Source organism: Schistocerca serialis, chromosome 8 (genome assembly GCF_023864345.2).
Source record: "Schistocerca serialis cubense isolate TAMUIC-IGC-003099 chromosome 8, iqSchSeri2.2, whole genome shotgun sequence".
Classification (NCBI taxonomy): domain Eukaryota; kingdom Metazoa; phylum Arthropoda; class Insecta; order Orthoptera; family Acrididae; genus Schistocerca; species Schistocerca serialis.
In genome coordinates, this window is record NC_064645.1 from 445,565,187 (window position 1) to 445,591,246 (window position 26,060).

Here is a 26,060-nt window from a genome sequence, read left to right on the forward strand (position 1 = left end):
ATAAACCAGATAGCATTTATAAGAGACGTGGGGTATGAAAGGGAAGCAGTGGTTGGGAAGGGAGTGAGACAGGATTGTAGCCTAGCTCCGATGTTATTCAATCTGTATATTGAGCTAGCGGTAAAGGAAACAAAAGAAAAATTCGGAGTAGCAATTAAAATCCGTGGAGAAGAAATAAAAACTTTGCGGTTTGCCGATGGTGTAATTCTGTCAGAGACAGCAAAACACCTGGAAGAGCAGTTGAACGGCATGGACAGTGTCTTGAAAGGAGGATATAAGATAAACATTAACAAAAGCAAAACGAAGATATTGGAATGCAGTCTATTTAAATCAGGTAATGCTGAGGGAATTAGATTAGGAAATGAAACACTTAAAGTAGTAACTGAGTTTTGCTATTTGGGGAGGAAACTAAATGATGATGGTCGAAGTAGAGAGGATATAAAATGAAGACTGTCAATGGCAAGGAGAGCGTTTGTAAAGAAGAGAAATTTGTTAACATCGAATTTAGATTTAAGTGCCCGGAAGTCGTTTCTGAAAGTATTTGTATGGAGTGTAGCCATGTATGGAAGTGAATCATGGACGATAAATAGTTCAGACAAGAAGAGAATAGAAGCTTTCTAAATGTGATGCTACAGAAGAATGCTGAAGATTAGATGAGGAGGTATTGAATATAATTGGGGAGAAGAGGAGTTCTTAGCACAACTTGACTAGAAGAAGGAATCGGTTGGTAGGACATGTTCTGAGGCATCAAGGGATCACCAGTTTACTTTTGGAGGGCAGCGTGGAGGGTAAAAATCGTGGAGGGAGACCAAGAGATGAATACACCAAGCAGATCCCGAAGGATGTAGGTTGCAATAGGTACTGGGAGATGGAGAAGGATAGAGTAGCATGGAGAGCTGCATCAAACCAGTCTCTGGGCTGAAGACCACAACAACAGAGTATAACGGTCGTTTACATACTTGTGTAAAGTAATTGAGATATAAACTGAAAGAAAATCCAAAAATCCCGCAGTAGTTGTATTTGTTGTTGTCGATAAGAGACTAACGCAACCTGATATGTAATTTTTAATTTGCATCTTCTGGTTTATATCTGCATGGATATATTTATAAATTAATATTTTGATAATGGGAAAATGAAGCTACCGGAGATATTCTTAACTACTGAGTGAATAGATTTAAGCAATATTAGGCATTTAAATGAGAGACTAGGCCTGGATCACATATGCCCATCAAATAAACGGCCTATCCGTATATAATAAATAAGACCTGTAATTTCGTACATAAAGATGGTTACGTACAACGCTGTGTCACCAAAAAATATTTCTGGTACCTATGAATAGGCAAGCACCCAGATTAAGAACGGGTATTAAGTTGCATAACACAGGTCTTCGACGCGTCCGAATGTCATTGCCAAAAATGGTGTCGGTTGCCAGGTGGAAGAGCTGTTAGCCAAGCATTAAATACACCCATCAAGTTTTTCTTTACACAACATCGTACATCTAATTTACATTCTAAACCACCTGAACATCTTTAGATATTAAAAATATGTACACCGGCGTACCCACAGACCAAGCCCAGAATGTTATTGCTAAAAGTCTGATCACCAACAGCAATCGTCCACCTGATGAAATAAATGAAATGCTGAAGTTGTTAGGAATTGTTCTCAGTTACAATTACTTCAAGTTTGGTGATTCATTTTGTTCAAAACAGGCAGTAGCAGTAGACTCTCCATTGTCTTAATGTTTGGCAAACATTTTTCTGTGTAAGTCTGATCATGATTTTGTACAACAACACCCATTACGGAGCAGAAATCCTTGATTCGTTTCTTGTTGTTGACGAATTCTCTTAAAGCAGTGCTCCCAATGTGTTTTGCGACTCTCTAGTTGGTCACTTGAATTCGCAGCAGTCTTGTGTTCAATTTACAATCGAACGCAGTGTTAATGGTAGTTTTATTAATTGTACATTCGCTTACTTCAACCTCTTTCTCACGTTAATAAACAGTACGTTTGTTTTTGATATTTACCGAAAACCGTCAGCCACTTGCACTATGCTCCATCGCTCTTCAGATCACTCCATGAAATGTAAAAGGGCTGCCTTCTATTCGCTTCTCCATCAGCTCCATCAGGTCCCCCGAACCTCCTCCTCACTCCCCCTAGATTTTCGACAGTAAGCACAGGACTATACAAAATACTGCACTTGCTAATGGTTAAGATATAGACTTTGTTCGCAATATTGATGAATAGTTATTGAGGAAGGGAATTCCTTCCACTAATCATTCCCAATTTCCGTGCACTTTATCAGTGGTTCGGCAGTGTATAACAAGACCTACCACCGCAATGCTTACTATGGACACTTTTCAGAAAGTATCAGTAGACCTAAAAAAAAGGAATAAAAAATCCTTCATTTCTTATCCCGCAAAATGCAAGCTGCAAATACAGGCATAGGGACAGTCACTCAGCAACCCATAATATATGAACACGGGGGTTTATACGATTTTCTGTAATGACTGTTCTCGAAAGTGCTGTAGACAAACTGGCAGATATTTCGACATTCGCTTTAAAGAACATCTCAATTTGAACAGTCAGAAATCCGCAGTGGCATCTCACATGATAATCAGCGTTCTATTCAGATCTCCACAGTAACTTGGAGATACTACGTACAGAGAGCAAGGGTGGTGTTTTAAATGTGCTAGAAGAAATATAAATAGTGGCGTCCATCAGACAGTTCCCTGGTGGTACTCTCGCTAACCAAATGTAATTCAGAAACCGAGTTTTATTGGGCACTTCTGACTACTTGAATTTTTGAAGTAAGGGATTTTATCATCTAAGTAGCTGGATTGTACATTACAGGTCTTTTTATATTTACATCCAAGTTTACTACCACTGTCGGTCCACATATAGGTCAATCTGATTCATATGGTGTGTGCACTGTTTTGATGTTACAGAAATATGATGTAAGTTCGGTAAAAAATACTTTCACCTTCGTAACATTATTATATTAGTATTACCAATCCTCTATCCTTACGTGTACGGATAGAGGAATCTAATAGTTTGTGTGGGGACCACAATTGCCGAGCAGACCACTAGCAGCGCGCTTCTCTTACCTGCCGGCCGCGGTGACTGAGCCGGTCTAGGCGCTTCAGACCGGAACCATGTGGCTGCTACAGTCCCAGGTTCGAATCCTGTCTCGGGCATGGATGTGTGCGATGTTCTTAGGTTAGTTAGGTTTAAGTAGTTATAAGTCTAGGGGACTGATGACATCCGATGTTAAGACCCATAGTGCTCAGAGCCATTTGAACCATTCTCTTACCTTCCGTGTTGCCCGCGTGAGTTCGACTTCCTTAACCTTCTGAGTGCCGCACGGCAACCACCGAACACGCTCTGGCGTCGCAGTGGACACCTCACCCTGCGATTAGTAATATACTGGTGACAGACACACACGAGCGTGTCGCCTTCGGATAGTTTGACATTCACCATAATTTTTCTTCCTTTCGATGATTCGTACCACTAAAAACACGTTAAAATAATTATATACAGTGCATTTTTATAGATTAATTTTATCAGTTTTCACCGTTAACTTCAACCACTCCATTTACGAGGGGCATCGTTCGTTGCTTGACATGGACTTACAGGAACATATTTTAATCGGTTAAACGGTGAAAGTTGATATTGATTTTAACACACTTGAGTCCCGTTTTTGTCAGTTGTTCCATGTTACATGGGACTTTTCACATCTCTTCTTTATTTTCATTACTGCTTCACGGCACTTTTGGTCAAGAAGCAGATTCTGATTGCTACTTCCTTCCCATCGCTTTCATAGAGTCAACATTCATCACCGATAATAGTTTTACCAACTGAAGAAGGCTCAGAACTTTCAGCCTGTGGAATTCTGTAATAGCTCCCTATACTGTAAGACATAACTGACGTAGCATTGTAAGAAGACTTCTTTGGTATGAAATAACCAATCTTATTTACTATATACGAACACGACCGTTTTGTGGGACACATGTGATACACATCTAGTTCCGTAACTAAATAACGAATTCTTCTTCTTTATTTAAATCTCCTCACTCAATACTTTTAAGAATCTCAACTTGATTCTTCCAATTATCAAAGTATTAATTTACAATAGAAAATCCAGGACAGAGTGTAACAATATTACGAAAAGGAAAGTTGTTGCTCACCACATAGCGGTGACACTGAGTCGCAGATAGGCACAACATAAAGACTGCCAGAGATAAAGCTTTCAGTAAGTCCTTCGTCAACAATAGACGACAGACACACACATACATAAACACTCTCGCGCAAACGCAACTCACACACACGACTGCAGTCACAGGCAACTGAAACCACACTGTTAGCAGCAGCGCTAGTATATGATGGGAGTGGCGACTGGGTGGGATAAGGAGGAGAGGGGGAGGGATACATGGTAGGGCCGGCAAACAGTGAAGTGCTGCAGGTTAGTTGGAGGGAGGGGAGAGGTGGGGAGGGGGGAAACAGTGGAAAAGGAGAGAAGTAAAAAGACTAGATGGGATGGCTGAATGACGGATGTGTAGCTCTATAATGGGTATTGACTAACGAAGGTTGAGGCCCGTATGATTACGGAGACGTAGGGTGTATTGCAAGGAAAGTTCCCATCTGTGCAATTCATAAAAGCTTTTGTTGGTGGCAAGGATCCATATAGCACAGGCTGTGAAGCGGTCATTGAGATGAAGGATGTCATGTTTGGCAGTGTGCTCAACCACAGGGCGATCCACTTGTTTCTTGGCCACTGATTTTCAGTTGCCACTCTTGCAGACAAAGAGCTTGTTGGTTGTCATGCCCACATAGAATGCACCACAGTTATTGCAGCTTAGCTTGTAGACCACATGACTGGCTTCACAGGTAGCCCTACCTGTGATGGGATAGGTGATGTTTGCGACTGTACTGGAGTTAATGGTGGTGGGAGGATGTACGTGACAAGTCTTGCATCTAGGTCTATTATAGGGGTATGAACCATGAGGAAAGGAGTTGGAAGCAGGGATTGTATAGGGATGGAATCATACATTGTGTAGGTTCGGCGGATGGCGGAATACCACTTTGGGAGGGGTGGGAAGGATAGTGGGCAGAGGGCATTTCTCATTTCAGGGCACGATGAGAGGTAGTCGAAACTCTGGCGGAGAATGTAATTCAGTTGCTCCAGTGCTTGGTGGTACTGAGTTATGAGGGGAACGCGCCTTTGTGGCTGGACAGTGCGACTTTGGGAGGTTGTGTGAGAGTGGAAAGATAAGGCATAGGAGATTTGTTTCCATACAAGGTTGGGAGGATAACTATGGTCTTTGAAGACTTCAATTAGACCCTTGGTATATTTTGGGAAGGACCGCTCGTAACTGCAGATGCGACGACCACAAGTTGGTAGGAGGTACAGAAGGGACTTCTTGGGATGGAATGGGTGCCAGCTGTCGAAGTGAAGGTATTGCTGGCGGTTAGTAGGTATGACTTGGATGGAGGTACTGATGTAGCCATCTTTGAGGCAGAGGTCAACATCTAGGAAAGTGGCTTGTTGTGTTGAGTAGGACAAGGTGAAGCAAATGGGGGAGAAGTCGCTGAGGTTCAGTAGGAATATGGATAGGGTGCCCTCAAGCTCGATCCAGATCACAAAGATATCATCAGTGAATCTGAAGCATGTGAGGGGCTTAGGATTCTGGTTTCTAGGAAGGATTCTTCTAGATGGCCCATGAATAGGTTGGCATAGGATGGTGCCATGTGGGTGCCCATAGCCATACCCTGGATTTGTTTGTAGGTAACACCTTCAGAGAAGAAATAATTGTGGGTGTGGATATTGTTGATATTGGCGACTAGCAAGGAGGTTATTGGTTTAGAATCTGCTGGGCATTGGGAAGGTAGTGTCCAATAGCAGTAAGGCAATCGGTATTACGATTGTTAGTGTAAAGGGAGTTGGCGTCAATACTGACGAGCAGGGCACCATGTTGTAAAGGGACAGGAACAATGGAGACTAGGTATCTTTTATATAGGAGGGTAGGTTCCAGGTAGTAGGTTGAAGGTGTTGGTCTATGTGAGCAGAGATTGCCTCAGTGGGGTACAGTAACTGTACAATGCTATGTTCTGTGTGATTAGGTTTATGGGCTTTAGGAAGCATGTAGAAAGTAGGAATGTGGGGAGTGGTAGGGGTGAGAAGAAAGATGGACTCTCAGGAGAGGTACTGAGATGGGCCTAAGGATTTTAATAGTGACTGGAGATTCTGCTGGATTTCTGGAATGGGGTCACTGTGGTAAGGTATGTAGACAGTAGTATCTGACAGTTGACAGAGTCTTTCTGCCAGGTAATCCTTGCAGTTTAAAACAAAAGTGATGGAGCCTTTGTCTGCAGGTAGGATTCTAAGGTCGGGATCAGTCTTTAGACGGTGGACTGCGGTTGTTTCTGCAAATTTAAGGTTAGTTTTCATATTAAGAGATTTAGGGAATGATGGTGAGGCAAAGTTCAAGATTAAGAAATTCTCCATCTAACCTGCAGCACTTCACTGTCCACCACCCCTACCATATATCCCTCCTCCTCCCCACCCCAGCCTCCTCCTTACCCCCACCCAGTCGCCACTTCCATCCCACACTACCACAAGTGCTTGTAGTGTGGTTTCAATTGCCTGAGACTGCAGTCATGTGTGTGAGTTATATGGCCAAAACCCTTATTTGTGACAGTCTTTTTCTTGTGCCTGTCTGCGACTCAGGATCTCTGCTATATGGTGAGTAGAAACTTTTCATAGTGTTAATTTACAAATATTTCTGTGTAGATACACACCAGATGATGCAACTTAAAAGTGGCGAAACCAGTTGTGTGAGGCTCTGTCCTATTTCAATATACACATCCATTACAGACTATTGGACTTTTCATTCAGTTTAGTATTTCAGATACCTTAATACATATGTGGAATCACCTGTTATACTGTATGAATGGTCAATCAGTTATATGTAATTACCTTAGCCATGGCTGCCCTAGATTTAAAATTGTCTGTAAACAGGGTAACGCCTGTGTATGAGGTGGCAAGAACAGCGCTGCTATCACATGGGTTGCGGGACTGTTGGCATACCGTTAGGCGTTCGTTTACACAGTATCCTACAGATCGGTCTAGTCGTCGTGGGCACACAGGACCTTTTTTTTTTTTTTTTTTTTTTTTTTTGAGAACCTCTATTCGCAGTTGATGGTGTGAATATTCCACTACCATCATCGTAAAACTGTCATATGGATCATTAGTATAACTTAAGGAAGATTCCTGCAGTCTTAGGCAACAGAAACCACACTGTGAGCAGCAGCACCAATGCATGATGGGAGTGGTGACTGGGCGGGGGTAAGGTGGAGGCTGGGTCGGGGGCAGAGAGGGATATATGGTAGCGGTAGCGTACAGTGAAGTATTGTAGGTAGAGGGGGAGTTATGGAGGCACATAATAATATCTCCACCACCCAACACGAGAATAGAGAGGAACGAAACACGATAATAGTGATAAGTAGTAACCCCGACATGCACTGTACAGTGGTTTGCGGTTTGTGTATGTAGATGTATCTGGCGGTAACCACAATAGTTTGATAGTTCTCATACTACCAGAAGCCAATACTCCGGCTGTTTTTGGAACACTTATGAAGCCCCCATGGAAGAATAGGCTAAGCCCATTTAATTAATAAGTGAGTTTAAGGCGCACTCTGATGGCCACTGTTGGTACTGATAGGCAGTTAGAATGATTTTCAAATAGCAAAGAAAGTCATCGATACACAAAGAGCTTTACTTTCAGTGCTAACGGAAAGAACTTTCTAAGTCGGTGGACAGAATGGGGAATTACAAATGTCAGATCAGTTAGTTTGATCCTGCAAAAGTGATCGGTTGAGTTTCTTACATTGTGTTGCTTAGTCATACAAGGGGTATCCGGAAAATAAGGTCCCATCTAGCTCGAGATGGAAACTACAGTGAAAATGAGCATGGCCGTCGATCGTGCCACTTCGCTCTTTTCAGTTCTGAGCGCACAGTAAGCACTTAATGGGAAATGTTGGATCACCAACAATAAAGCTCGTAATTTCCTGTCTCTGAGTTCCATCTCTTCTCACATCCAGGTTCGTAGACTACGTTTTGGCACAGGCAACGAGCTATAGACCTGGGTAGAGAAGTGGCGGAAATTACTGGAGGTTGCCTTCTATGACGAAGCGATTGGAAAGTTGATACAACGTTACGACAAATGTCTAAGACGAAGCGGCGACTATATGGGGAAGTTGATGGAAGGAGGTGTTGTTAAAATTAAACGCTTGTAGAATGCCTACGGAGATCTGGCAGTGAACAAAAGCACAGCGAGTCGTGGGACGAGGCGTTTGTCGTCGTAGCAACACCTGTCCAATAACACGCGTCCCGGCCGGCCGCATATACACTCCTGGAAATGGAAAACAGAACACATTGACACCGATGTGTCAGACCCACCATACTTGCTCCGGACACTGCGAGAGGGCTGTACAAGCAATGATCACACGCACGGCACAGCGGACACACCAGGAACCGCAGTGTTGGCCGTCGAATGGCGCTAGCTGCGCAGCATTTGTGCACCGCCGCCGTCAGTGTCAGCCAGTTTGCCGTGGCATACGGAGCTCCATCGCAGTCTTTAACACTGGTAGCATGCCGCGACAGCGTGGACGTGAACCGTATGTGCAGTTGACGGACTTTGAGCGAGGGCGTATAGTGGGCATGCGGGAGGCCGGGTGGACGTACCGCCGAATTGCTCAACACGCGGGGCGTGAGGTCTCCACAGTACATCGATGTAGTCGCCAGTGGTCGGCGGAAGGTGCACGTGCCCGTCGACCGGCGACCGGACCGCAGCGACGCACGGATGCAAGCCAAGACCGTAGGATCCTACGCAGTGCCGTAGGGGACCGCACCGCCACTTCCCAGCAAATTAGGGACACTGTTGCTCCTGGGGTATCGGCGAGGACCATTCGCAACCGTCTCCATGAAGCTGGGCTACGGTCCCGCACACCGTTAGGCCGTCTTCCGCTCACGCCCCAACATCGTGCAGCCCGCCTCCAGTGGTGTCGCGACAGGCGTGAATGGAGGGACGAATGGAGACGTGTCGTCTTCAGCGATGAGAGTCGCTTCTGCCTTGGTGCCAATGATGGTCGTATGCGTGTTTGGCGCCGTGCAGGTGAGCGCCACAATCAGGACTGCATACGACCGAGGCACACAGGGCCAACACCCGGCATAATGGTGTGGGGAGCGATCTCCTACACTGGCCGTACACCACTGGTGATCGTCGAGGGGACACTGAATAGTGCACGGTACATCCAAACCGTCATCGAACCTATCGTTCTACCATTCCTAGACCGGCAAGGGAACTTGCTGTTCCAACAGGACAATGCACGTCCGCATGTATCCCGTGCCACCCAACGTGCTCTAGAAGGTGTAAGTCAACTACCCTGGCCAGCAAGATCTCCGGATCTGTCCCCCATTGAGCATGTTTGGGACTGGATGAAGCGTCGTCTCACGCGGTCTGCACGTCCAGCACGAACGCTGATCCAACTGAGGCGCCAGGTGGAAATGGCATGGCAAGCCGTTCCACAGGACTACATCCAGCATCTCTACGATCGTCTCCATGGGTGAATAGCAGCCTGCATTGCTGCGAAAGGTGGATATACACTGTACTAGTGCCGACATTGTGCATGCTCTGTTGCCTGTGTCTATGTGCCTGTGGTTCTGTCAGTGTGATCATGTGATGTATCTGACCCCAGGAATGTGTCAATAAAGTTTCCCTTCCTGGGACAATGAATGCACGGTGTTCTTATTTCAATTTCCAGGAGTGTATTTGTGGAACGTGCGGACACTAACATTTAAGGTGATCGACGGATCACAATCAAAAACCTCGCTGCTCAAATGGACGCGTCTGTTCGTCTGCGCACCCGAGAAGGTCTCAGATAACTTCATTGGACACCCTACAGCCCGAATCTCGCATCTTTCGACTTCCATCTGTTTGGCCCAATAAAGGATGTACTCTGCGGGGAACAGTACGTGGATAACGGGGAGGTTATTGAAGGAGCAAGACGTCGACTCCGACGTCGACCAGTCCAGCGGTACCATGAGGGCATACAATCCCTTCCAACTAGTGACGTAAGGCTGTCGCACTGACTGGAGATTAAGTTGTAAAATATGGTTTCCTTGGAGATTGTGCTGAAAAATAAGGTTTTATATAAAAAAGAATGGGGAATAATATGGTGTAGTGGAACGCTGAATGAAACCATCCTGGTTTCAGAAAAAATGTGTCGCATTACTTATTGAACGCCCCTCGTAGTCATCTGTTCTAATTTTACCATCTCGAACCCTAATTTCGATAGACTCTTTAATCACCTTATTGCAGAAGGAGAAACACTGCTAATGTATCTCGGCTTTGTTGCAGCCTATAGTATGACGAGTTTTTTATACTGGGGTCGGTCATGGCTGATTTGGTGATGGAGCAGTAGCTCATCATCGAAAATTCTTGACAGTATTTGCATTGGATGTAGTGCGAAGAAGTTCAATGATTCTATTTTGGGGGCAACCAGTCGGACCTTCCGTTTTCTTGTAAGCTGCATCATCAGAAAGAGTGTAGGAACGAAGCCTGCGTTCCTTGGGTCTTCACTAATCAACAGCCTCCCAATACGGCATGGCAATCACTGGCGAAACTGCACCGGCTCTAAAAGTGAGGTGCGGTGAACATAGCCGTGACTCTGAATTACAGCAGAGCACCAAATCAGCAGTGGATGATAACACAGATTAGAACAAAACCAATGTTCTTTATCACGATGTCCCCTTTTGAAATTGCATGGTTAACCAGCACATTGAAATTAGGATCCAAACCACTCTACTTAAGAAAGAGGGATTTTTGCTACTTAGTGAGCTGTCGAAACTTGATGCAGCAGCCATCCCACACACGCGTGGCACTTCTTGATGTGCCACACGTGTACATATCCTGCCATGAGGACACGACACAGTTACATTTTTAATACTCTACTCTGTTTTTACGATGACACGAATGCAAAGGTGTGGTTTATCGCACATTATGGTTTCGTTAACTGTACCCCGAGGATCTGATGTTGGCAGCTTATTCCCTTCGAAATTAGTAATCCATACACGAGGTCAAGGCAATAAACTTCATGTCAGAAGGTTTCATTACATTAAAAATGAAATCCGTACAGTGACAACCACACCCAGTGACGATAGCGCAGAATCTGCAGACCGTAGTTCGCAGCCAAGGGTCGCCATCTCCACCGCCGCCACCACCCATCGTGGCATTTCTAAGGTAGGTGCGGAAGAACCGAGGGGTAGGGACCAATGTATAAACGATGTCGATCTGAGGAGAGCAGCAGCCGTACGAAATCACCTGAAGACAATAACAAGTCTGTTTGCCGAGATATCGTGGAGAACTTAGGAGGCGACCCGAGCGGACATCCGAGAATTACATAAATTTGTCATCTATATTTGTAAGCCCCTTTGTAATTATTTACCTCCAGATGTAGGCCTTTCTTATGAAACACGAACATTTTCAAACGTTTCGCTGGAGTTTTGTGTTGGTCGTAGGCCCCTAGCACGGAAATAAAGATTCTTTAGTTTTCTTCCTACTACATACATTTCAAAAAATGATCCAGAATGGAGCACCAGAGAAACTGGTGCTGACGCATTTTCTGTAGCTGTGGCGTTCATGTTTTCACTGCAGGTGTGGCGGGTCTATTAAATGTCTCCCGCTGCATCCAGCTTTGCACCGCAACTTTAATTTCGGTACCTGCAAGGGGGCCGCGACTCACCTGCGGCCGTGGTGACGAACTGGAGGTCAGCGTAGCTGTCGACCAGCCGGCGGATGACGCTGATCTGCTCCAACGTCAGCTGCACCGCGTCCTTGTACTGCGAGTCGCACGGCACGTACGCTGCCCAGAACTGCGGACACAGGCGCGCGGGTTCCAGAGTACTGCAGCAGCTAGTCATCTCTCGCAGAGTCGTAATGGCAGCAAAGCTCAAAAGATTCGAAACACCGAAGAATCATGAAAACAGGATAGCTCAAAGCTTTTTTTTTTATACCTATAACTTCATCGTATTAGGACCTTCAAACATTCTCATAGATCGGACCATAATTTCACTCAGAAATATTTCGCGTCAGTCTTTAATTAAATAATAATAATAACACAAATAACCACAAAAACCAGCAATTTTAAGACAGACGCTGACAAAGGCTAAGTCAAAGTTAGTTTCAACATGGAAACTGCACACCCCTTCAAGTTAAATGTTGGGGAAAGAGAAGACGAAGGACTCTCTTCAATAATATTCAAGTGCGTGCTTGAAAAAGTGACTAATGAATCAGGCAAAAATCTATCCTTCCTATTAATCACCAACTCAGACAGAGTAAAATTAGAGATTCCCTGCCTTGGTTTTGCAGATGTTCTGGGAATCTTGTGACATTACAACAAGCAAGAAATAAACTCAACTGTTACAAGAAACTGTAGAAAAAGCTGGTTAGAGGACGTCTTTCGAAAATACTAAATGTATTACCTTGCAATAAACAAGCACCAAAATATATAACTACTGTGCACGGCAAAATCAGATGACTTTAATAATTTAAATACCTCCTGAAATATTTCACGAGAATGGAACTAAACGAAAGTTAATTAAGTTGGCGATGAAAAGTGGAAAAAGATTGTCTCCTCATAAAAACGCATTTTAAAACACATTTGACTGAAATTCAACCATTCTGTCACTAATCAAGGCTCGCTAAGTACTTCACGAAAATTACTTCTTAACTGGAGAGAAGGTACGGAAAATACTGGAAAGTGAAACGTAAAGCTACAAGAAAAATCTTTCCACCAGTCTATCGACGTATTCAGGAAAAGAAGCAACTCACAAATCTAGCAGTGCACTATCATTCAGAGTGTCGCTAGACAGTTAAGATTAGAGTTGTACGGTCAAGTCAAAAGAATGAAACCACTTAGAATTACAAGACTGACGTATTTTATTGAACCTGGATTAAAGCAAAACATAAGCAATGTAGATCAAAGGAAAATAGCACAGATCACATAAAAAGGTACCCAGACTAGGGAAATAGAAATCTGACCAGGGGATAGCAGCCGCAGAAGATCAGGGACTTGTGTGTGAGACAAAAGAAAAGGTCAAATAACAACAGCAGTAACTGCTATGAAAGGATTCGTTAAAATCGGTTTGCATACATATGTGGCCATTTTGGAAAACTGAACTGACAGGGAATTAATAACACAAATAACACTAGTACTACTAAAAGTACAACAGAGATCGAGGTAGACTGCCTCAACTAGGGTCTTTCAGGAATGATAAACGTCCGTTAGGAAAACAGGATACTTGGTTGTGATGGCGTAAGATGCTTTGGCAAATCGCAAACAAGAACAGAAAATACTGTTCTGCGTACAAGCAGGAGGCTCAGTCAAATTAACAACGAACACCAGCCACAACGGGACCAAGGGATGGTTCCAATCAGAAGTAAACCTCACATGCGTTAAGATATTTATCTCAGTAGGCTACGATAAGATCGATTCCTGTTTCGTAGAACGCTGGCTGTCGTCGATGGATAAATAAGCTCATCCACTGTTTCTCGTACGACTGAAACCGATGTCCATGCTGGCTTTTCTTCAGGTCACCGAAAACGAAATATCATACAGTGAAGGATCTGGGCTGTGTGAAGAATGTTGCTATGTTTCCCAACCAAAACGTTGAAGCATAGCCTTCGTTCAACTGGCAGTATGGAGGAGTGCGTTATCGTGCAACAGGATGAATCCATCCGGCACAATTTCTACGAGTTTTGACTGTATGGTGCGTCTAGAAGTGTCTTCATAGCGCTGCACATTGACTGTGTTACCACGCCAGAGGACATCGACGAGCAGGGTGCCCCCGTGCAGTCGAACAAAAAAGTCATCATGACCTTACCGGAGTTTGTGTGAATAGCGTCGCTTGTCCTTGGCGGGATAAAGGGGTGTTCCCAGTATTGGCTCTGCCATTCACCCTCGCGCTTTGGGTTGGTGTCGGACGGGATCATTCTGCTGCGCGCTAGCGTCCGCCCCAACACTGCCAATCGGACGAGGGCCACGCTTCAACTGTTTGGTTGGGAAACTCTGTAAGATCGTCCGTACAACTACGATCCTTCACCGTGTGATTTTTACATTTTTGTCGAACTGACGGAAGATATGTGTGGACATCTGTTTCAATCGGAAGAGGAAGTGCAAGAGGGGGTGCGATTGAGAATCCGTCGGCGGCCGACCGTGTTCCACGAAACTGGGTTTGTCCATCTCGTCTTCCAATGGGATACATGTGTTAAAGCTTGCGTGATTACTATCGCCAAGAACCATTCCATGGTTCCACTGTGGTGGATGTTCGGTTTTCATTTGACTTCCCTTCATACAGGGTGAACATTACTAAAACCGAAAAACTGCAGGGATAAAATGTCCTGACTGGAAATGAAGGAAAAAATGTCTTATAACATGTGTCCGGGAATGCATCGTTGACTTACGGTTATTAACTGCAACACGGGGTGAACATATGCATTGGACATAGGGATCTAGTCGGCAGCTTCCCTTTATCTTCACTGAGATATAATTAAGGGCTCTCCTTCATAGCTTTTAGAAGACCCCATTTTTCAATGCCTGAAAGTAATACTGCTTTATTAAGTATCGCAGCAGCACAATTTTATGTGTCATGATGGTAGTCAAAATGTTAATTATTGTTAATTTCCAAGACAATTTGCCAGCGATATATATCGAATGCGCGTCTGTCACAGCGCCAGATATCGATTTCTTTACAACGTTGGCACATACTCTACGTCAAACAATTGCCCTCTGAGCGCTGGCATAACTTCAACTTGCTTATCAACTCTGTGTTAACAAAAGGCTTATGAGCTTGTTGCTGTGTGTTAACACTTACATATAAGAAATTACTCAAAGGAAGTTGCGAATGCTACACATTTCAAGAAATTTAAACCTTTTTTGTCCAAAATAAAACATTTTGGCAACTTTTTGAAATTTATAAGTATCAAAACAACTTAAAACAATAAATTTTTGAATATTTTTTTCATGAGGTTTCAAGGAGAAGACCCCGGGGCCTTCTTTCTCTTCCAGGCAACCGCCTCCACCCACAAACTTCATTAATCCGCCCCGGGGTAGCCACTTGGCAGCTATGCAGTAGCGGTTAGAAAAAAATTGCGAGTGGAGTCTGTCGCGACTGATTTTGATACACTGCCGTTGGCAACAAGACATCTAGTGTCACTAGTCTTCTGAAGATAAGTGAAGCCAGTGCAATGTCGATTTGTACTATTCTCACATGGCGTGAGTTAATTTTGGGATTGAGCACTGTGGAAAATTGTTTACATTCCTGTTGGGACCATCATCTATTGCCGAATCACGATTGTAGGAATTGCATAGATTATTGTAAAACGTTGCAAAAGAACTACTATTAGAAAAACCACGTAGTTCGAGACATTAACGTATCAGTTTAGTGTCTTGCTGGGTTGAAGAATATTCACTGGAGACCACTACTTCAGAAACGGATTACCCATCAACAATATTTGTGATTACTGTGGTTCGTGAGGCGTGCTATGTGACAGTGACTAACAATAGTGGTTCTGTAGGTTGTGAAAGCACGGTCGTAGAAGAAGATGAATAGCACATCATAATTCGCAAGTACAGGAAAGGGCGTTGGAAAAACTATATTGAACAGAAACAGATGTTTGGAGTACTGAAAGGGAGTCTCGTGTGTGCTTCATAGCTATAGTGTATTCGAGGGATAAACGGACTTTCAGTCTCCCTTATTAAGCAGCTCTTCTTGCTAGGAACTTAAATAGGTACCAACGGCTGGATGTCTTACAACAGTTTGAAGAATTATTTGATCATGAGTTTGCCAACATTTCAGCGGAGAATCCGTCGGTTCATATCCAGAATATCGAGGACCTGTGGAAATGTCTGAAATCCTCTATTAAAAGAGAAGGCCGATGGGGTACCTGTACTTCTATAATCTGCCGCTACTTGGAAAAAGGCTTCCTTGTGAGACTCCGAATTTTCTTGACAGGTATAGCTGTAGGTATCCTCGCTACGGCAGCAAAATACTGTTGCCGGCTGCATACGCAACACACAGAATTGTCCAGGGTGAAAGTCTGGACGACGAGTAAGCGAGGCGTATCATCTTACGTTGTGCCTATTGAGAATTGCCCAGTGGTGAAGAGGCGTGCCGCATGAGTCGTGTGCAGGATAGGTGGTGGCTGTTGTCCGAGTGTATATAATTTCTATGCGGTTTGGTAGACGTCACTAGCTGACGGACGCAGTTTGAGCTGCAGCCACAGCACTGTCATTATTATTGGCCGTTCTATTTGTTTACTTTCTAATTATTTGGTAACTGCCGTTACAATTGTGCTTAGTTCTGAGAATGAATGAAGGTGTGAAATGTTTTACGTAAAGTTTTCATAGTATACACTGAAGCATCTGGTCTCGTGACGAATGTTCGAGAAGGACGTGTGTGTTAGTCATTCGTTCAGGGGAATTTGTTACAAATTATTTGATCAGTTTGTGGTAATGGGGAAATGAGATCATGACTTTCATAAAGTAGTTTTATCAAGGAGTTAATTTTACGTTTGTGGATTTTTCTAATTTTATTCATGTCAATTTACTCCTCTTATTTAGTGACACATTTCGATTGTTTCTGTATATATGCGTGGGACTGAACGGGTTTGATGCTGCATTCCGATTGGCTGTGATATTTCTCTCCCAGCCATAAATTAGCATATTCGTGTGGAGTTTGGGAACTAAAGACTATTTTGTGCAGTGAGATGAGTACAGCCGGGGATTGGATCTCATAGTGATCAGATCTATTGGTAGGTACTGCGATGAAAATTAGTAATTTTGTGATATTTAGATACTAAAATGTTTGAGAAGTGTCGTAAAGTGCGAAAGAGTGTTCGATTTGATGCACGGTGTGAAATTCATAACCTTTAGTGACATTTTAAATAACTAAATTCCGAACGGCGTGTTGCTTACTCGCAAAGTGAACATTTTGTTACGTGCGACTGATTATTGCAACATCTGAGCGAGCAATTCTAAAAGAAACCAACCGTTTGTAAACTTTCTGTGAAGGGTAACTAATAATTACCGCAAGCTGGCTACGGTTACGAGTGATATGTGCGTGTGGACTTTTCAGACTTTGTACAGCTTAGAGTAAGGCTTGGTAGTAATGGGTGTATGTAAGCTCACCGTAATAGAGTGAAATTTCACCCGCATAAATACTTTCATCTAACTATTACTACCCTTCCACCGACGAAACATTTTAGTGTGACTTGTGGTTACGAGATGTACAGCTGTTTTTTTCTATAGCTTTTCCCGGCCGGGAACTGCATTTCAGTAAAGGAGACGTGATTGTGAGGAGAGATTCACCACACGGTGAGTGATACAACAGCACTTCACCACGCCGCCGCAAAAACTAAGTTAAATTACGTTTAATTTCATCATTGGGAGACGCTGATCTTTTGTCGTTGTTCCAACGCTGCGAACAAAATAGATAATTGGCACCGTGACAACCGTGCACTAGATGTATATCGCTTGATAGTGATCTTCGGACTAGTCCGGATTTTTTAAAATCGCTTTCAATTTGTGTTTTGAGTTTACGTAACATCTCTGTTGCTAAATATACATTTAATATACACACCGACGACGTCATAAAGACACGATAGAATAAACTGGTGCACCATTATAAGCTTAATAATAAAGTTAAAAATACATTCTTGTTTGTTGGTGAGCACATAATCTTAGTGGCCTGAGGAGATTAGTAACAGAGAGCTGTTTGGTTGTTCAACAAGGTAGGAAAGATATTACAACATTAGGATACCCAAAGGTAAAGCTAAGATAATGGCATTCCGTGGTAAGAAGTGTTTACGAGCAAAATTAGTAACTGATGATACACAGATAGGACAATACTTTTAAATGCCTGGGTTGTGAATTCTCTTATGTCACACACAATAATCAAGAACACCAACTGCAAAAATTCCAGCAGCTGGTAGGTACTACAAATCGCACTATCCACAAAAAATTTAGAAAAGAGCCAGTACTAAAATTTTATAACATGATGCCAGAACTATTTCTAATGCATGGGTGAGAGGCTTGGACTCTAATTGCTAGTTAGTGTAGGAGGATCGAGGCAGCACAGAAGAGACTCCTAAGACCTCTGGGTGGTTAAAAATTCATGGATAGAATAAAAAACAGTGAAACATGGAATGAACTATGTGTCAAAAGTGTGCATAAGAGGCTAGAGGAGTACAGAAGAAATGGCATGAACACATTCAAGGGAATAATTTTCACTCTGCAGCGGAGTGTGCGCTGATATGAAACTTCCTGGCAGATTAAAACTGTGTGCCGGACGGAGACTCGAACTCGGGACCTTTGCCTTTCGCGGGCAAGTGCTCTACCAAGTGAGCTACCCAAGCACGACTCACGCCCTGTCCTCACAGCTTTACTTCTGCCAGTATCTCGTCTCCTACCCTCCAAACTTTATAGAAGCTCTCCTGCGAAACTTGCAGAACTAGCACTCCTGAAAGAAAGGATATTGCGGAGACATGGCTTAGCCACAGCCTGGGGGATGTTTCCAGAATGGGATTTTCACTCTGCAGCAGAGTGTGTGCTGATATGAAATTTCCTGGCAGATTAAAACTGTGTGCCGTACCGAGACCCGAACTCGGAACCTTTGCCTTTCGCGGGCAAGTGCTCTACCAACTTAGCTACCCAACTGAAATTACATTTAATTTCGTCATTGGGAGACGCTGATCTTTTGTCGTTGTTGCCAACGCAGCGAACAAAATCGATAACTGGCACCGTGACAACCACGCACGAGATGTATATCGCTCGATAGTGATCTTGGAACTAGTCCAATTTCTTTAAAATCGATTTTAATTTATGCGTTTTTAATTTACATGACATCTCTGTTGCTAAATACACATTTAACAAACACCCCGACCAAATCATAAAGACACGATAGAATAAATTGGTGCACCATTATAAGCTTAATTATAAACTTATTAATACATTCCTGTTTTGAGGTGACCACAAAATCTTAGTGGACTAAGAAGATAAATAACAGAGAGCAGTTTGGTCGTTGAACAAAGTAGCAAGGAGATTACAATATTAGAACATCTAAAAGTAAAGCTAAGATAATGGCATTCGGTTTTAAGAAGCATTTAGCAGCAAAATTAATAACTGATGATACACACAAATAAATAGTTTTAAATGCCTGGGCTGTGAAGTCTCTTATGCCACACACAGTTATCAAGAACACCAACTGCAAAAATTCCAGTAGCTAGTACAAATCGCACTCTCCACTAAAAGTTAGAATAGAGCGTACTAAAATTTTATAATATGATGGCAGTATCATTTCTAACGTATGGGTGAGAGACTTGGACAGCCAGTCAGCGGAAGAGTATCGAGGCAGCACAGATGAGACTCCTAAGACCTTCGGGCGGTTAGAAATTCATGGATCGAATAACAAATAGTGAAACATGGAATGAACTGAGTGTCAAAAGTGTACTTAAGAAAATAGAGGCGTACGGAAGAAATGGCATGAAAACATTCAAAGAATATCAGAAGAAGGAATATCTAAATTAATATACAAATATACAGCTTAAAGAAAAATGGAATGATGAGTGTCCTAAGAAGAGATCAGTTGCGTTCTACTTGAAATGGGAACGGATAAGGATGACTAAACCTAAGCTATATATGTAGATGATGATGAGATGAGACATTGCATTGTCCTGCCCTGCCAAGTGGTTCACATGCGTAGTGGGTGAGTTAGCAGTACTTGGGAATACTGACCTGGGCTCCGACGAGGCCCTTGCGCAGGCGCGGCAGGTCGGTGTGGGACCAGGCAGAGCTGGACCAGGGCGCCACCTGCCGCAGGTCGGCCGACAGGTTGAAGCGCGACAGCCGGTTGTGCAGGAAGCTGCGCAGGTTCCACGCCAGGTCGTTGTGCCTGCAAACCAAGCCAACACAGGCCGCTACAGCTGTTGAATCCACCATGCATTTCCACTCCGATTACTTTTCGAGGAATCACACTAAAGTAATGAGCAGAAAATTAGTCGTACTTATAACACAAAGGAAGTTCTTAAACAAATGAACTGGACGTAACTGCTGTATCGAAGAAACAACGTTCCAATCGTCACGGCGCACAGTGGTCCAACTTGCTTCAAAACGTGGACGGAGTAGAAAAGGAAATAAGTGGTCGTTCGAACTTTAGTGTTGCAAAATCTTGTGTAGATTACACTGGTGCTTACTTGTGCAGTGCTGTTGTTTCATTCCAATCTCAAGACTGATACGTGCCGTGACAGTCGTCGGTAAGCAGCAAATGGGACAATGATATATTTTTCAGATATTGTTTGTGTGGCCAAGTTAATACATGCCGTCAGGATAAAGTAACATGGGTATCACACCAGAAGGTATGCCTACGACATTTTTAACAGGTGTAATGGCGTAGATCGACTTAAATCATATTTCTACCGTGCGGCAGTGCCACACAGTGAAAATGTTCCCTCATTATTGCAATTATCTCACAAACTGTGAACTGCACATAAAATGTCATTAGAGAATTTTGTAAAATTCTTGGGAGCTATTCTGAATTGTGATCGTATTTTTTCCGCAAACTGGCGTAAAAATTTTTTTTACAAGATTAAAATTTTCCACAGTAATTTGTTTTTGCGTAATGTTGCAGAACCATCTAAATATTGTACAGGTAACTCTAGAACTATCTATCAAGAAATCTGAGAAAAATGTATATCTCTCGGAAGTCGATTGCCAGGTTCACCGCTCACAATATTCTGCGATAATACCCGATGCCGACATCAGTGAACATAGTTTTGCTGAACGAATATGCCATACCGAAGCTGCCGATTGGTCGGCTGTCTGAAGATGCGAAGAGTACTCGGAATAAGGGTATCTGGCGTTACTGAGAAGATTTTCCACGTAAATATTCCCGTGACAAAATGATGCATACCGTAATCCATAGGCTTCTGGTAACTTCGTATCTATTCATCTTGAGAGTCCAGAAAATGACATATGCCGCCTGAGGTAAAAGATCGACATTTCGAATCTCCTAGTGGGAAACCCGACACCGATCCTTCGGTAAGCAATAATGACAAAAGCAACAAAATTGACTATGATTTCGATTTAAAAACGCAAAAAATCGAATCAAACATTTCAATAGGGTACATTTGACTTCTAATTCGTTATCAGCAACCTCACAATACTTTATATCCGACGTTTTAGTTGAATCCGCTAAATTTATAGTTTTTGATCCGCCAGATTGGATCTGCCATTTTTAATTGTGTTTTCAGACGTCGGATGCCTAATCAGCGATCCAAATAAAGTAAAAAGAACACAGATTTTTGGCATTTTTAATCTATTTTTCTATTATATCCAGGTTTCGAGACTATACGGCTCATTGTGCGTAATATTACACGAGTCCGATGTCGTCGAACTTCGACTTGTCGGAAGGATATAGGAGTAGGAACTCGTTAGGTTGTAGAGTGGGAAGTTATCAAGATTTTACCCGGAAACATCGCTTCTGCCAGTGTCAGCTGAGAGACAACGCCTAGTACTCGATTTAACTTTGTACTAAGTACAGTGTGGGGTCCCCCCCTCCTCCCCCCACACACACATACACTCACACACTTACACTATTTTCTGCTAGTGTTTTGTTCCGTCCCTCGTGACCTAGTAGCCAATGGCTGGTAAAATCCTAATCTTCATTCCTTCTCCTCCTGTACCTGTATTACTTTTATCCAAACATCTTTTTCTATACAGCGGTGGATAATTTTATGTGACACAACGAAAAGAAACGCTAAGGCTATCACACAGGAGACGTTGCTAAATTTCTGACGTGTAATTAGAGGTCCAAAGTTTCTTTATACAAGAGAACGGAAAGAGCAGAAACGAGACTTCTTAGAAATGTGGCAGGTTCATCTTACTAAACAGTAAAATAAAACACGACATTAGAAGGGAAATGAAGGCATTTAGCCTTAACGAAAAATAAAAAATAATAATCATATTGTAGAGCCGACAACATGTTTCGCGTGAACTGTTAAAAACGTATTTTTATCCCCATTTTGCCTATTATATATTTATAAGGTAATAGTTGTAACAACACTTATTTCCGGCACAGGATTTCAATTTAAGGGAATCATTCTGGTTTCAATAATTCTAAGTTGTTACAGTTATTACTTGAGAATGAGACAGTAGCCGAAGCCATGTCCGTAATTAAATAAATTTAATAACATGCTTGGCTTCCTGAAATACTACCGCACTGACGACACAAGTAAATAGAAAATAACACAAACTTCTGGGAAAAATGTAAGGAAAATATGGCAGAAAGAGTCCGGGCTAAAATTGCAGCAATTGCACTAAACTACAAGCAGAAACGTGGACGAAGTAACGCTGGACGACCGAGAAAAGCATTGCTGGACAAAGACATTGCAGGACGGAAGAAAGCAGACCGGTTTAATCCTTGATGATGACGATCACGATGATGATGACTAGCTTGTATTTGTTGGAGAGGAGGCCGATAATTCTATGGTTTATTATATTGGTCTCCACTCGTTCTTCTTAAGGACTGTGTTTTTCGCAGACATTCTGTAGACAATTTAGCAAGTTTTTCTACTATTCATTCAGCTTCAGTTGTTTGTATTGGAAAACCATCATAAGTCCAATATCTCTCTATACACCTCACTAGCGGATTACTTTTTCGATTTGCTAGCTGCAGTCATTCTGGAGATGTAAGTAACAATCTCTTGGAAATAAGACTACCACGAATGTGAAAAAAATGAAAGCATTCCCTTCCCCTCCCGGGCCCCACTCCCCAAAAAAAAAAAAAACCAGCTTTACTCCACTGAGAGGTGGTAAATTGACTGTCTATTTACTGCAATGTCAATGGATATCCCCTTCGGAAAGCCGTACTGATTCTGATTCAGCCGAATCTGCCTTGTGGGCGATAAGCAGAGAAGTCTTTCGTGTATTTAAACCAGATTTGGCTGAAGCGAGATCTTTTGTTCTCCCCTTAGTTGCTGTAGTTAATTATTTTACAGCCACACTCAGGTTTGGAAGGCACAGTTGCAGTAAATATTCTGAAGAGAATGCTTGCCCAATAAAATGAGTGTACCGATAGATATTCCAGCTGTATCGTGAAAAGTTCTCAAGAGCAAACATGCACTGGTGTGCAAAACCTCAGGACGAAAGTAACTTTTGCATGATGTATCAGTGGCTAGCTCGATGGAGCTTGAACGATATATAGAACTACTATAGTATAGTAAGGTACTGTACAGTACAGTGCAGTTCAGCACAATACAGGAGGTGCCTCAAACATGCTATGAGACGAAAAGAAATGACAATGAATTTTATCCTTAGTGGATGCTGTTGAACTCCGTGACTGTTCCTTTATAGGGTGTAGAAAAATTTCCGCTACCAGTCACAATTGCGATTGTGACTGGTAGCGGAAATTCTTCTACACCCTAGAAACGACAATTTTATTCAAAGACAATAATTACCCTGCAGACACTGCGATTCATGATGAGCTCATGAAAATTACAAAGGTGGCGCATTGATCTTAATAGGTTGTGTGATCACCACAGATGTCAGTGCCTGCTCTGTGACGTACTCCTATGCTGGCCACAAGGTTGTAAAGTTCTTCCAGTAGGATGATCCATTCCTCCCAGCGCGGGTGATGACTGCTGGATGACCATTGGTACTCGTGAACGTGCTGCTATAGGTCCCCCCAACGCATTCCACAAGTGGTCTATGGCATCCAATTAGGGGGAACGAGCAGGCCAGTCCATTCGCTGAATATTTTTTCTTTCCAAGAGCTGCTCCACCTGCTCTGTACGCTGCGGTCGCGCATTGTCATCCGTGAAAATAAAGTCAGGGCAGAATGCACCCCACAGAAGACGCTAACGAGGAAGGAAGACACTGCCACAATAAAGTTGAGCGGTGTGTGTACAGTGATCAGTGATTTAGAGGTCAGTTCGTCTCTCCAAATCTTTGAACAGGTCAGTGTCATTATGACATTGTGCTCCTTCCCCACGCCACTTTTTTCACTTTTTTGGGTTCCACATTTCATTCGGTAAAAACGGAACCCTTACAGCATCAGGTTGTTATCCCTTTCTCTGTTCGTCCTTCCGTTTGTTAAAACCGCTTTCTCTCAACAAGGTGCAAATATCAAGTTGAAATTCATGTCACACACTGACGTCTACGGTTCTTTGGCGGTGTAAAAAATTTAAACCTCTGAGTCAACGCAATCAAAAGATAGGGCCATTTGTGTTAGGGCCATTTGTGTTACATATTTTAACACTTACAAACTCACTTATCAAAACATATAGTGTATTTCTCGTTGATCTGGAATCACGAAATCTGACGAGCAACAAGGTTTCACAGAACAAGCAAAGGCAAAAACTCGAAACTTGGTAATTTGTAATCACACCAGAAGAAAAAAAAGTAATTTTGTCATTTGTTATCCAACTGTTTGTCTGCCAGACTCCTAAGACCCCTTTTTCTCAGGAATTTCAGGACCTAACACGAAATTGAGCAGAAAAATGAAACATACAACATTTTTATAACCTTTGAACTTCCGAGACTGATATCTTGCCAATATCAATATAAATAACACCTAAAAATCATGGAGATGTTCGATTCCTAGAATTAGTGAATTATATATACGAGGGTGAGTCAAACGAAAACCTTAAATATTTTTTTAAAATATTATTTATGTGCAGAACTGGTAAAAAGCTGTATCACTTTTCAACATAATCTCCCCAACGCTCAATCTCCTCCAGCGCTTACAAAGTGCGTAACTTCCTTTAGAAAAAAGTTCTTTTCGTAGTCCGCGCAATCACTCATGCATGGCGTGGCGTACCTCTTCATCAGAACGGAACTTCTTTCCTCCCATTGCGTCTTTGTGTGGTCCAAACATATTGAAATCACTTGGGGCACGGTCTGGGTTGCTCGCTCTCTTCTTTTCCCTGTTAGTGGAAGTGAACCCAGGTTTCGTCCACAGTAAAGATTCTTGCAAGGAAGCCATCACCTTCTCATTCAACGCACCGAAGAAGTTCTTCACAAGCATCAACACGTCGTTCTCTCATTTCAGGAGTCAGCTGCCGTGGCACGCATCTTGCAGACACTTTGTGAAACTGGAGCACATCATGCACAATGTGGTGTGCTGACCCATGACTGATCTGTAAACATGCTGCATTGTCATTTAGTGTCACTCGGCGGTTTTCCTTCACTATGGCTTCAACTGCTGCAATGTTCTGTAGAGTCACAACTCGTTGTGCCTGACCTGGACGAGGAGCATCTTCCACTGAAGTCACACCATTTGCGAACTTCCTACTCCATTCGTAGACTTGCTGCTGTGACAAACATGCATCACCGTACTGAACCTTCATTCGTCGGTGAATTTCAATAGGTTTCACACCTTCACTACGTAAAAACCGAACAACAGAACGCTGTTCTTCCCTGGTGTCAGTCCCAAGTGGGGCGGTCATCTTTATACTGCTACTGAGACGGTATGTGTGCATCTGTACTATGCTGCCACGTACAGGCCATTCTGCACGCTGTTTGTAGCACACTTACCAACTTACAGGATAACGGCGCGAAATTTCCATTTGTTACTACAAATTTAAGGTTTCCATTTGACTCACCCTCGTGCACATAACTAGTTTAGCATCCGCAGCTTAGCTCGAATAGGCAGTGTAGTTTGCGGAGACTTTTGTTTATGTTTAGTGTGAATTTTATGTTGTTCACAAGCAGTAACACCGTCTAAATTTTTTCCGCTAATTGAGTCCGTAGAATGGTCGTCTTTTGAGAATGTACTTCTGACCAAAAAGCGATTCTGGCAGCTGGATTTCACGATTTTGGGTGATCATGCCTTTTGAGTTTTTGTGGAGATATTTCCATGGAAACTTCCATCTCCTAATGCACCTTTCTTTTTATCTAACCGAGAAATAAAGTACCAATTTTCATAGATTTGTCTTTAAAATTTTTGAATGTA

The 26,060-nt window shown here is 42.9% G+C and overlaps 1 protein-coding gene across 1 annotated transcript in view; it reads right to left on the reverse strand.

Annotated features, from left to right (window-relative positions):
- LOC126417056 (dipeptidase 1-like) overlaps nt 1-26,060 on the reverse strand; it is a 644,900-nt gene that overhangs the window by 357,822 nt on the left and 261,018 nt on the right. Inside the window, exons 6-7 of the mRNA XM_050084949.1 lie at nt 19,847-20,003; nt 11,798-11,927 (exon numbers count right to left, since the gene is read on the reverse strand). Coding sequence (XP_049940906.1) covers nt 11,798-11,927; nt 19,847-20,003 — 287 coding nt within the window. The remainder of the gene's footprint in view (nt 1-11,797; nt 11,928-19,846; nt 20,004-26,060) is intronic.